This window comes from Mercenaria mercenaria, chromosome 9 (genome assembly GCF_021730395.1).
Source record: "Mercenaria mercenaria strain notata chromosome 9, MADL_Memer_1, whole genome shotgun sequence".
Lineage (NCBI taxonomy): Eukaryota > Metazoa > Mollusca > Bivalvia > Venerida > Veneridae > Mercenaria > Mercenaria mercenaria.
Window position 1 is genome coordinate 56,464,519 of NC_069369.1, and position 12,977 is coordinate 56,477,495.

At 36.8% G+C, this 12,977-nt stretch overlaps 1 protein-coding gene across 3 annotated transcripts; it reads left to right on the forward strand.

Annotated features, from left to right (window-relative positions):
• Positions 1-450: 450 nt before the first annotated feature.
• LOC123547141 (neuropeptide CCHamide-2 receptor-like) lies at positions 451-7,469 on the forward strand. 3 transcript variants are annotated; one of them, XM_053551449.1, is made up of 2 exons: positions 451-930; positions 5,945-7,469. In XM_053551449.1, the coding sequence occupies exon 2, from the start codon at positions 5,945-5,947 to the stop codon at positions 6,977-6,979; it is 1,035 nt and encodes a 344-aa protein (XP_053407424.1). In that variant the 5' UTR covers positions 451-930; the 3' UTR covers positions 6,980-7,469. The 3 variants fall into 3 exon arrangements, with proteins under 3 accessions (XP_053407424.1, XP_053407423.1, XP_045189934.2); XM_053551448.1 differs by lacking the exon at positions 451-930 and adding an exon at positions 5,318-5,586; XM_045333999.2 differs by lacking the exon at positions 451-930 and adding an exon at positions 5,325-5,652.
• Positions 7,470-12,977: the final 5,508 nt, after the last annotated feature.

Genomic DNA, 12,977 nt, shown 5'->3' on the forward strand with positions numbered 1-12,977 from the left:
ATATGTCTAATGTATCCTTAGTGTAATGTAATTAGTAATGATTCTTTACACTTTTCTTTCAACTGAATGCATGCTGAAGTCACCGAGATTCAAAGGTTATATATTTCAGTTCTAGTAAAATACAGGTAAATAAATTTCATCACATTAAATTGTATTACACTAAAACTTTAACAATTACTCAAATGAAGAACATTTTATTCAATTTTTGTAAGAATCAGCTTTTTGCAATGTCCAGATAAAACCGATGATGACGATGATGTTTATTTTATTTTAATTAATTGCACTATCAGTTGAAATTTTAAATCGGGTTTTATCCTAATTATCGTCAAAAACTCTTGAGCTACGTCATGGCGTCACAGACTATTGGTTATTTATATAATTAATGACGTCAGGACGTTGTCGTCATGACGTTGTAACGAACGGTATTATAGCAACGGTCATGTGAAAACATAATACTAACACTGCTAACAGAAAATGGCTAAAACTCGTGGTAAGAAAACAAAAAGGTCAATCCTTGTAAGATTACTGAATTTCTTCTGCTGCTGCAGGGGTAAGGATGAAGATGAAAAGCAACACTCAAATGAAGATGATATTATTGTCACGCGGATTTACAAATCTTCAAGCGCTGTGACATTTCATGACAATCAAGACATAGTCGCCGGGTTTCCTTACATGCCAAAACCTAGCAAGAGTGATACTTTTGAAGTGGCAGGACGACTTACAACCCAGGAAAGACAAGCAAACCGTAGCAGCAACAAGCAAGGAAAGAAGAAATCCAAGAGAAAGCAAGGTACACCAGATGCTGCTGCTAGTTATGATGTAGGCGGTGATGTAGAGGATGTGAATTTTGATGACAGCGAGGGGCTTGATATTCTGACCGCTTTTTAAAGACGAATTATGACTGATATGTGAACAGATGCACGAGAGTCGGTGAGTACGTTTCAAATGTCTCATATGTAAAAGTAAACAATGATTGGTAAAGGATTCTAATTCGACCTTAACTGGAATATGTACCCGAAGTGTCGTTTCCCCACATCCAGACCTAGAATATATCTAAGGGCGTTTTGAGCTTTGTGAGACGCATATCAAAAATTTTTACACAAGCATATTTTACTGTCACTAAATTACCGCCAGCTTGATCCTCCTCGTATTGGCTCTGAAGGATGCAAAATATAACTTGTGATCTATAGTCGCCATACGCCCACCATAGTCCTCATCCCCTCCAACAAAAAGGTGAACCTCAACCCATTAGAGTCAGCCTCCCGAACTGATGCCCTTATAATAGGCTATAGATTCATCCCAACCTCAACAGATTACTACAAATTCTCATTTTTTTCCTCGGAATCACCACTGGAACAGTCTCCCAACTGATATTTCGTCCCTCCAAATATCTCTAGCCTTAATTAAGATGCCAGATTGTTTTTACTTTTACAGCCTAGTTTCTTTCTCGTTTTCTTTTGTATATACATTTGAAAATGTGAAATGTGAAACATTAAAATTACGGAAAAGAACTCAGAAGTCTACTGCTCTTATTTCCTGGCGATTGAACTTTTATATACAAAAATGTATTTTATTCCTACACAAGGATTTTACTGACTTTAAATACACAGGTATGTGTGGGACACAAGTGCAAAGATATATATAGTTTTGGGGGCATCCGTGGTCGAGTGGTTAAGGTTGCGACTTTGAATCACTTTCCGCTTATACCGATGTAGGTTCGAGCCTCGCTCGGGGCGTTGAATTCTTCATGTGAAGTACCCATCCAGCTGGCTTACGATGGTTCTACCAAGGTGCCAGCACGTGGTGAAATAATGCACCAATGGGCACATGAGACCTTCCTCCTTCATCAAAAGATGGAAAGTCGCCATATGGCCCGTAATTGTGTCTGTCTGAAGTTAAACCCAACACAAACAACACAAATATAGCTTTTTTTTCTAAAGCTAATAGCCCACAATGTGGGTGATATTTTTCAACATGTTCATTTCCACCAAGTTTGACATAGAATATATATATCGCACTGAAAAAATGACAAATTGGTTGGAAATAAAAGTTATAGATATTGGTAAAAATGCAAGAAGAATGTAAATTTTCTGCATTATTTCAATAGCATTGCGACGATTTACTACCTTCTGCATACTATTGTTTGTTATTTATAAGAATATTTTGCAAAATTCTTATGTCAGTAAGTTAGTACCACTGTACTCATTTTTAAGGATTTTTGAGAGAGGTCATTTTTTGCCTAAAATGTGTGCATTTGTCCCTTTAAAATTTTAAGCAGCTTCACGCACAAACTGTCTATGTCCTTGCAGGCAGAAAGGTATAGATTGTATTGGAAAGGAACCGGTGCTGTCCTAGATTTTTTGATTGCCGCAGTTCAGCAAATGCTTAATAAGTATGAAACTATTTTAAATTTGAGTTATTTGTTACCATTACCTATCTCCTTAATCCAAATAATTGTTAACTGCATATATAACTTTTATTATTTCTGACGCAATTTTCAGACAAAATGGCAACACCATATTCAAGGTTTTTAGCACAGCCGTGACATTTCGATCCATACTGTTACAGCATATGTTCAGTTTTAAGAGTTTGTTCCAAAATGATGATATAATTTCTCTATCAAAATATTTTTGTATCAATAAATGAATGTTATGAACTAATAGTCTACATCGTCCTAGACATGACAAAAGTGCTCCGCTTATACATTAACAGAACACCTGACCTACTTGTACCGGACAAATTATTACTAAGTAACTTGGTATGGTTCACGCGAAATAATTTCTTTGTTTTCGAGTGGCTATTACTGGTACAGCTAGCCAGAACCTTTAGAAAATAGCATGATGCCATGGCCTATCTGCAGAAATTACATTTAATCGAATTGCAGGTATTCTTGAAGCAGTGAATGACATTAATTATAATTATAGTGACTTATCAAAAAGTGGATTTGAATTGAGATTGATGGTTTAGGCCGATAAAATGGACCTTGCAACAGTTAAACCTGATTAATAAGATTAACGTTCGTACAAAAAAGTTATATAGATCTAATTCTAAAAGTTATTTACGATATCATAATGGTTCTTGGGAAGAAAACTTTCTTTCATTACCGCTTTGTCATTATATTTCACTTATTTAATTTTTGCATTTTCGAGAATCGTTAACGTAACCTGCTACAGTTCTCTCCCAATTATATTTCTATTAAATATGTTTATCATTGAACATTAATTTTGTATAGGCTATAAGCATTATGTGTTATGTTTTATGCTGAATAAACTTTTGTATTTGTATTATATTTCCCTTCAATCTTAATATTTATACTTAATGGTAGTCAAGTAGTTAAATGCTGCGGGACGGACGGGGTGTAGCGTGTGAAATAATGGAGTTACTCACGGGGGAAGGTGTGGGAGGGGAAAGTCCCCCGTCTTGCAGGTGAGCGTCTCAGTGAGGCACCCACACCGAGAAATATTTGAAATAAAGACAACAAATGGTGGCCTTTGGGGAGTTTTAAACAATAATTCAAATGTATTTCTGATATATCTTCCGACTTAATTATGATAATCATTCAGAATATAACAATTACAACTGATATTTTCAGACTTTTACATTTATCCTGCTAAATTTCTAAAATGGACTGGTCTACATTCAATTTAGGCAGTACCATTTATTATTATTTATTATTCGAAGGGGTGTTCACTGAAAATTTACTGAGCGAATAGCGAACAAGTGCAGACATTGATCGTGCTGGCTGATCTTGGTCTGTACAGGGCCCAGTTGTTCAAAACTTTAACAGGCGATTAAGCTAACAATTGATTAACTTTTAGAGTTTATTTCGACAATTTAGAAAACTTTGAAAAACAAATGTCTGAGCTAATGATTATGAACACTAAAATGTCTTCACAGCAAAACTATAACATCGTACTAGTGTTTCCCACCAAGACTAGTGTTTTGAATCAAAATTTAACAGGCTGTTAGTTTAACAGCCCGTTAAAGTTTCGAACAACTGGGCCCTGATCGCAAAGGCAAAATTACTTGCCGCCAGCAGTCTAAAGGTTAAACAACAACGCAGATCGCCTCTACCGAATGAGCTACGGCTCACTTCGGGATATTTATTCGAAGTACAATTATATGAGGAGTTGTATACGAACGCAAGCATGTGTTGGTTCAATGTCAATGTTCCGTTTAAGGAACTCATCTTTACCTGCGTCATATTTAACCTACTGAAGATTTAAAACGCCCTGAAATATAAACATGAAGAACGCAACTTTCTGCCAGGTCGAAACAAGGTCAATATCATACGGTTCTACTCAGTATCACTGAATCCCCTGTAGGATTATCATGTAGACTTGAACACTTAAGACTTCAAGTGTTTGCCACAATGCGACCCGGTCGGGTCGATTCAAGTTCAAACTTGTACGATTTGGTCAACTCTTTCAATGTTTCATGACCACGTCATTATGTTTTTAAACATACATTTCGTAGCCTTAAATTCCAGTGACGTTAGTCCATTTTTGGCAAAATTGAGATTTTAGTCTCATAGCTATGTCTCTATGACCTCTGTAAGATGGTGAATTTTTGACCATGTAGAACTAACATAAATAGCCTAATTTTAGTTTAACAAGGCTGTAAATATTGTAAAGTCATTGACACTCAGTTTTCCCAAAACTATCTAAAAACTATAGTAACGGCGTTGTTGAATTAAGGCGAAGATTTTTGTGTTACTTGGTATATATTTCTACTACATAAAGGATCCCAAGATTTAGCATTAATGTTTCAAATATTAAGACAAGAGATGGAACTACGATAGACATGTCTTATCTAGATTTATTTTCATGCATTTGGCATTTAGCAACTTAAATGTGATCAAACTGTCAAAATGTACATTTGGAAAACAACAATAACAAAACAGCCAGTCAGGAGCTGCTGTGTATGGCGTAATCATTTTAAATTAAAATTTCTATAAATAGAGTCTTACCTCAAGGCCTGGTGCGTGTTGAAATCGTTGTATTAAAATTCTTTCTGTGACCGTCTTATGCAATCACACCCTATAACCCGATGTCATCCACGCCGACTGATGTGTCTACCAAAACTCAATAACGCCGAGTAGTAGTGTTAGGACTTCCCATTAGAACTTAAATCGACCTGGCCGATCGGGTCTCATTGTGGCACAATGATACTACACCACTACTCAGCGTTATTGACTTTGGAACTCTGTGGTAGATACATCACTCGGGTGTGGAGGACATAGGGTAATAGGGTGTGATTCTGTTCAGTGGAGATTAGACAGTTGATATTCGTGAAATTCTGACTCGGGCAATTAATTTCTCCCAATTTCGGTATTTAATAAATATTCCCCCTTTGCTGATGGAGTATTCCGCTTCGTGATACATACTTTAAAACGATAGTGTTGGGAACATTGGTAATGGGAAGAACGTTACCATATTTAGGAACAGCCTTTGTGTTTGGCCAGTAGGGTAATCACCATAATTATTAATGAGTTGTATGCGGAAGTGAAAGCTATATAAAATTTACAATCACATCCGTACTTACATTACATACTTCGCCAAACAATAGGAGGAAAGGATGGGAAATGTAATGAACTGATCTTTGATTGAATATATTACTTATTCTTTTGTGGAGTTATAAAACAGATAAAAGGTAATCAAATAATATAATAAGGATATTATCTGGTTTATCAAGTCTTTTTAAGTAATACATAGCATAGAACCAAAAGTTTATTTCATATATACTTAAAGTATCAGACATAGGCTTTTATATGGCATTAAAACATAATGCAAAAATGTGGAAAATTCTTAAAGTTACATAAAATAATAATGGAATCAGGCTTGAAATTGACAATTCACTTATTTATTCTTTTGTGTAGTGGTTTCCACACCGTTTATTATCATAACTACATCAAAGGCTGAGAATTAATGTACTTCTATTTCAGATGAGGAATATAAGTCACGTGAACGATACATTGCTTGCTCAGTCACAGAAAGAAGTGTTCACACATCTGTTGCCGGTGATCGTGTGTATGGCAGTCGTCGGTGTCGTCGGAATACTTGGAAACATCTTTGCTTTCATCTTCTACGCTTTCAAAGTCAAACGTACCGCCTGTACCGTGCAGATAGCTTGCCTCTCGGCTGTGGACTTCCTCGTTTGCGTTATGATCATCCCTAACATTGTTGAAATGGCCGTCAATGTGAAATATGATCAACCTTTTCTCTGTAAACTGACCCACTTTTTAGGATTATGGACGATCGGAAGTTCTTGTTTTATACTGTGGCTTATAGCACTGGACAGACACAGAAAAATATGCAAGCCGTTTGCTAAGCAGATGACGGTAAAGTCAACTGTGCGCGCTATTGTAGGATTGTTGGTTTTAGTATTTCTCCTGTCTGTGAGAAATTTCGCCATTTTTGACTGTATCGAAATAGATGTCCAGATTTCGGGCAGCAATGAAACGGTCAGAGGCCGATACTGCACGACAAGGGCCGATTCTGGATATAAACTTAGTGTTTCGATATTTCATGGCGTTGACTTTCTTATAAGTTTGATGATTTGGCTTACAGTAATTGTTACATACACGCACGTACTTTGCACACTGTTTAGAATGAGACGCACATTTTCGCAAGACAAAAAGGCCAGTGGGGAGAACGACGCGCGCAGCGCAACGGAGAGAAACATCACATACATGATGCTTACAGTTTCCCTTGTATTCGTACTGTGTTTCTTCCCGTACTATGTAATCAAAGTGGTAATGAGACTGGCTTTGAAAGCCGGGGAGGAGTTTGAAATGGCTGTGGGGGCACAATTTGCGCTGAGGCTCGTGTATTTCAACAGTGTTTTCAACCCAGTGGTGTATTGCTTCTTCAACCCACAATTCAGACATTATCTAAACAACTTGCTTTTCAGATGCTTCCGGTGTGGAAAGGACAATTATTGTGACACACAACATGAAACACAGTCTTCATTGGTCTGAAAATGCTAAATTTATAACTTTGAAAGGCTTTTCAACAGCTAGGTTTAACTCTCATAATTCTAGCACGTAATTGGCTGTTTCTGGCAGTTGTTTTTAACTGACCAATAGCAAGACAATAGTCTTAGACTGGTCTTCTAACTTGTGTGATAAATACCAGTCTAACTTCTAGTCAGTAATAAGACGCAGACGACTTCTCCAAAGGAGACGGCAGAAGGCAGAAAGTACGTTGCATTTATTGATTAAACATTTTTCAAACTGTTTTCCCTTTTGTAAATCAGACTGTTTGATAAGAATTCCATAAAATGATAAACGAACTTTTCTTCTTTATTTCAAAGAAACAAATGTAAGTTGTACATCTTGCAAAAGGCCTTTGTTTGTGATATATGACATTCCTTGAGTTTTAGGAGGGTTGTTTGTTTACTTTTTTTTTATATTCATTTCTTTGTATAATCATTCATGTTTTGTAATGTAAATAAATAATCACATTTTATGTTATCGATTTGTTAGTCATTTTACAAAAGACAAATGACTGATTCATATTTAATTTGTTTTGTTGTCTGAGAAAAGACTGAACCAGAATAATTCTGCCTTTACGCAGACAAGTATGTTTTGTCTTGTTGTCTGAGAAAAGGCCGAACCATAGTAATTCTGCCTTTACGCAGGAGACATTTTCGTCTTGTTGTCTGCTGAAAAAGGCTGAACCAGAGTAATTCTGCCTTTACGCATGCAGGCATGTTATGTCGTGTTGTCTGAGAAAATGCTGAACCAGAGTAGTTCTGCCTCAACGGAGAGGCAGGCATGTTATTTTATTGTTGTCTGCTAAAAAGGCTGAACCAGAGTAATTCTGCCTCTACGCAGGCAGGCATTTTTTGTCGTTTGTCTGAGAAAAGCCTGAACAAAAGTAATTCTGCCTCAACGCATGCAGGCATGTTTTATCTTGTTGTATGAGAAATGGCTGAACCAGAGTAATTCTGCATCAACGCATGCATACATGTTTTGTCTTGTTGTCTGAGAAAAGACTGAACCAGAGTAATTCTGCCTTTACGCAGGAGGTGTTTTTGTCTTGTAGTCTGCTAAAAAGGCTTAACCAGAGTAAGTCTGCCTTTACGCAGGCAGGCATGCCTTGTCTCGTTGTCTGAGAAAAGGCTGAACCAGAGTAATTCTGCCTCAACGCATGCAGGCATGTTTTGTCTTGTTGTCTGAGAAAAGGCTGAACCAGAGTAATTCTGCTTCAACGCAAGCAGGCTTGTTTTGTCTTGTTGTCTGAGAAAAGACTGAACCATAGTAATTCTGCCTTTACGCAGGAGGCATTTTTGTCTTGTTGTCTGCTAAAAAGGCTGAACTAGAGTAATTCTGCCTTTACGCATGCAGGCATGTTTTGTCTTGTTGTCTGAGAAAAGGCTGAACCAGAGTAATTCTGCCTGAACGCATGCAGGCATATTTTGTCTTGTTGTCTGAGAATAGACTGAACTAGAGTAATTCTGTCTCAACGCATGCAGGCATGATTTGTCTTGTTGTCTGAGAAAGGACTGAACTAGAGTAATTCTGCCTTTAGGCAGGCAGGCATGTTTTGTCATGTTGTCTGCTTAAAAGGCTGAACCAGAGTAATTCTGCCTTTACACAGGCAGGCAGGTATGTTTTGTCTTGTTGTCTGAGAAAAGGCTGAACCAGAGTAATTCTGCCTTTACGCAGGCAGGCATGTTTTGTCTTGTTGTCTGAGAAAAGACTGATCCAGAGTAATTCTGCTCAACGCATGCAGGCATGATTTGTCTTGTTGTCTGAGAAAAGGCTGAACCAGAGTTAGTCTGCCTTAACGCATGCAGGCATGTTTTGTTTTGTTGTCTGAGAAAAGGCCGAACATAGTTATTCTGCTTCAACGCATGCAGGCATGTTTTGTCTTGTAGTCTGCTAAAAAGGCTGAACCAGAGTAATTCTGCCTTTACGCAGGCAGGCATGGTTTGTTTTGTTGTCTGTGAAAAGACTCAACCAGAGTAAGTCTGCCTTTACGCAGGCAGGCAGGCAGGCATGTTTTGTCTTGTTGTCTGATAAAAGACTGAACTAGAGTAATTCTGCCTTTACGCAGGCAGGAATGTTTTTGGTTTTGATGTCTGTGAAATGGCTGGACCAGGGTAATTCTGTCTTTACCCAGGAATAAATAAATAAATATATATATACATTGTATATGTATGATGGCCTAGTGGTAATACGTTTTCGAATCAACAGATGCGTTTTGTTTGGCAGGACCATTGTACACACCAGCAAAATTGTCCGTTTATAGCCAAGTAATCAATGATTACCCTAGAACAACAAATGTTTTGGAAGGAGGGCATCGCCGATTTTACAAATATCTATAGTTCTACTTGGGGAACAGTCCAACACGGATTTGAAAATGCTAGCTCTTCTTCGTGGAGACACAAAAGACAACTAAAATAACAAGAGGGCCAAGATGGCCCTAGGTCGCTCACCTAAGAAACACACCATAACAGTGTAAAACATGTTTGACCTAGTGATTTCATGGAAACAAATAATCTGACCAATTTTCATTAAGAGTGGACCAAAAAATTGGTCTCTTGCGATAAAACAAGCATTTTCTTAGATATGACCTAGTTTTTGACCCTAGATGACCCGTGTTCAAACTCGACCTAGATTTTATCAAGGCAATCATTCTGACCAAAATTCATGAAGATCAACTGAAAACTATAGCCTCTATATCACATACACAAGTTTTTTCTTTGATTTGACCTAGTGACCTAGTTTTTGACCTCAGATAACCCATATTCAAATTCGACCTAGATTTCATTAAGGTAATCATCCTGACCAAATTTCATAAAAATCAATTGAAAACAACAGCCTCTATCGCATACACAAGATTTTTCTTTAATTTGACCTAGTGACCTAGTTTTTGACCTCAGATAACCCATATTCAAATTCGACCTAGATTTCATCAAGGCAATCACTCTGACCAAATTTCATGAAGATCAATTGAAAAATACATCCTCTATTGCATACACAATGTTTTTCTTCGATTTGACCTAGTGACCTAGTTTTTGATCCCAGATGACCCATTTTCGAATTCGACCTAGATTTTGTCAAGGTAATCATTCTGGCTAAATTTCATGAAGATCAGTTGAAAAATACAGCCTCTATTGCATACACAAGGTTTTTCTTTGATTTGACTTAGTGACCTAGTTTTTGACCCAGATGACCCATTTTCGAACTTGGTCTAAATTTCATCAAGGTAATCATTCTGACTAAAATTCATGAAGATCAATTGAAAAATACAGCCTCTATCGCATACACAAGGTTTTTCTTTGATTTGATCTAGTGACCTAGTTTTTGACCCCAGATGACCCATTTTCGAACTCGGCCTAGATTTCATCAAGGCAATCACTCTGACCAAATTTCATGAAGATCAATTGAAAAATACATCCTCTATTGCATACACAATGTTTTTCTTTGATTTGACCTAGTGGCCTAGTTTTTGACCCCAGATGACCCGTTTTCAAACTCGACCTAGATTTTGTCAAGGTAATCATTCTGACTAAAATTCATGAAGATCAATTGAAAAATACAGCCTCTATCGCATACACAAGGTTTTTCTTTGATTTGACCTAGTGACCTAGTTTTTGACCCCAGATGACCCATTTTCGAACTCGGCCTAGATTTCATCAAGGCAATCATTCTGACCAATATTCATGAAGATCAATTGAAAAATACAGCCTCTATCGCATACACAAGGTTTTTCTTTGATTTGACCTAGTGACCTAGTTTTTTACCCCAGATGACCCATTTTCGAACTCGGCCTAGATTTCGTCAAGGTTATCATTCTGACCAAAATTCATGAAGATTAATTGAAAAATACAGCCTCTATCGCATACAAAAGCTAAATGTTGACAGACAGACGACAGACAGACGACGGACGCCGAACATCGAGCGATCAGAAAAACTCACCTCAGGTGAGCTAAAAAGGGGCAATATAACATCCAATATCACATGTGATATATAACTTATATTAAGCGTATCGGAGTTACTTCCTTTACATTTTCGTTGACAGTAATATGTTATTTATACCAGATTTATATAGCGCCCTTTCCATGATAAACACGTTCAAATGGGATTTACATATTACTTACGTATTATTTACATTTATGTTTTCTCATATTAAGTATTTTGACATCCTTTGGATATAGATATAACTCAACACGCACATGTCATTGCATTACAAAAACACAGAGAATGTCAAAATAACATACAGCGACTGTGTAATTACTCGACTGTCATTATAGGTTGTTTACCAGTTGTTTACATACCAAAACATAATGTCATTTACAGCATGACAAATTTGCCAATATACTTTGAACAGTATTAAGTGTGCCAATAACTGGTTATTAAGTAATAATTAGGTTATTATCATGTATATCAGGATTCTGTATACTACTTTGTCAAAAAGGGAATAGCCTCCGATAACCACGACGTCCTCTCGTCGTCTCGTTTCTCCAGTTTCTGTTCCGTCATCTCCAGGTTTTTGTGTGCAGTAGCCTTCTCTCTTCGTAGACATTTCTTGAAATAAGTAACTATTTAAAATGTCCCCTTCCTAGCCTCTGTCCTGTATATATATAACAGATTTCATTAAAAGATGAAATGTGGCTTTATAGTTTTCATCTGGTTAAAGGGCACGTTTAAAGCGTGTTGCCGCGGCTTCCCTGTATTATTTCACACACAACATACACTGTGAATATTTATATGCCAAAAGTAAAATATCTCGAACTACAACTCGAATCTTAATTTTATGGGTTTTTTTCTTGGCGGCTGAATTATTATTTTTACAGATCAAATTTTGCATAGCTTTTAAGTTTTTAAATCTCGAAAAAGACAAAACGAGTGTTGAAACAGCCAATGATGGCCCAAAAAAAACAACACATCTGATGTATGAAAACCAGTGAAGTAACCTATCAAAAGAGAAGCCTTGAGCTTTTCCTCAGTTGCTCCATCAAAGTAACTCGTAGAAATTCGAATTACAATGACAATGCATTGTATATAGTCTCATCAAAATAAGTATAGATCTATACCATTGTATATTTACATTACTTAATGATCAAAGATTCTCTTTAACTTACAAAAATGCCTCCATTGCCTGTACTCACACCTTGGTAATGAGTTGTAGAGACCAAGCTCAAATTACACTCCATATGTGATTTGAACTGACGACAACAAGGCCAGAGTTCAAACCTATAAATATGCAACAAGTTAACATTTAGCCTGCTGGCGGCAAGTGCATTTGCCTTTGCGACCGGTGCAGACCAAGATTCATCCGTGCAGGCTGATCATGGTCTGCACTCTTCGCTATTCAGTCAGTAAATTTTCAGTGAACACCCCTTCGAATAATAAATGGTATTGCCCAAATTGAACATTCTCATCCATCAGGGGCTAGACGTTCAGCTATAGGGAACCATTGTAAACCTCTGGTACGCGAGAATGAAATTGAATGATGGACCAGTCCATTTTAGAAATTTAGCAGGCTTAAGGTTAAACAGCATATCCAAGGAATTTTCTGAAATATATCTCCTTTCAGTGTTTTGGAAAACTTTAATGAACTGATGACTAAATTCATAGTGGCAGTTATTTCTAAAATCTTAACTATTTTAGCAACAAGATTGCACATTTTTATAAAGGAAACAAGTTTAACTAAATTATTCTTAAAATGGTGACGAACCTGGTGCTCTTAAGTAAGAAAGAAAAAGAAAAATCATAATTATAGACACAATACACATACACTTGGTATTTTACTTGTAACATGCCTTTCTAAACCACTAAATTATCAAATCTATTGTGTGAGGAATGGAACTAAATGACGGGACAAGAAGTGTTTTCTTATCACATACCGTGACTAGAAAGTTCACCTGATACTTCCATATCTCCTTAGAGTTCTTCACTGTTTGCTGGAATACGTTGCTGTACATAAGAGACACGTGAAAAAAATTAAACAAGTTGAACAAAT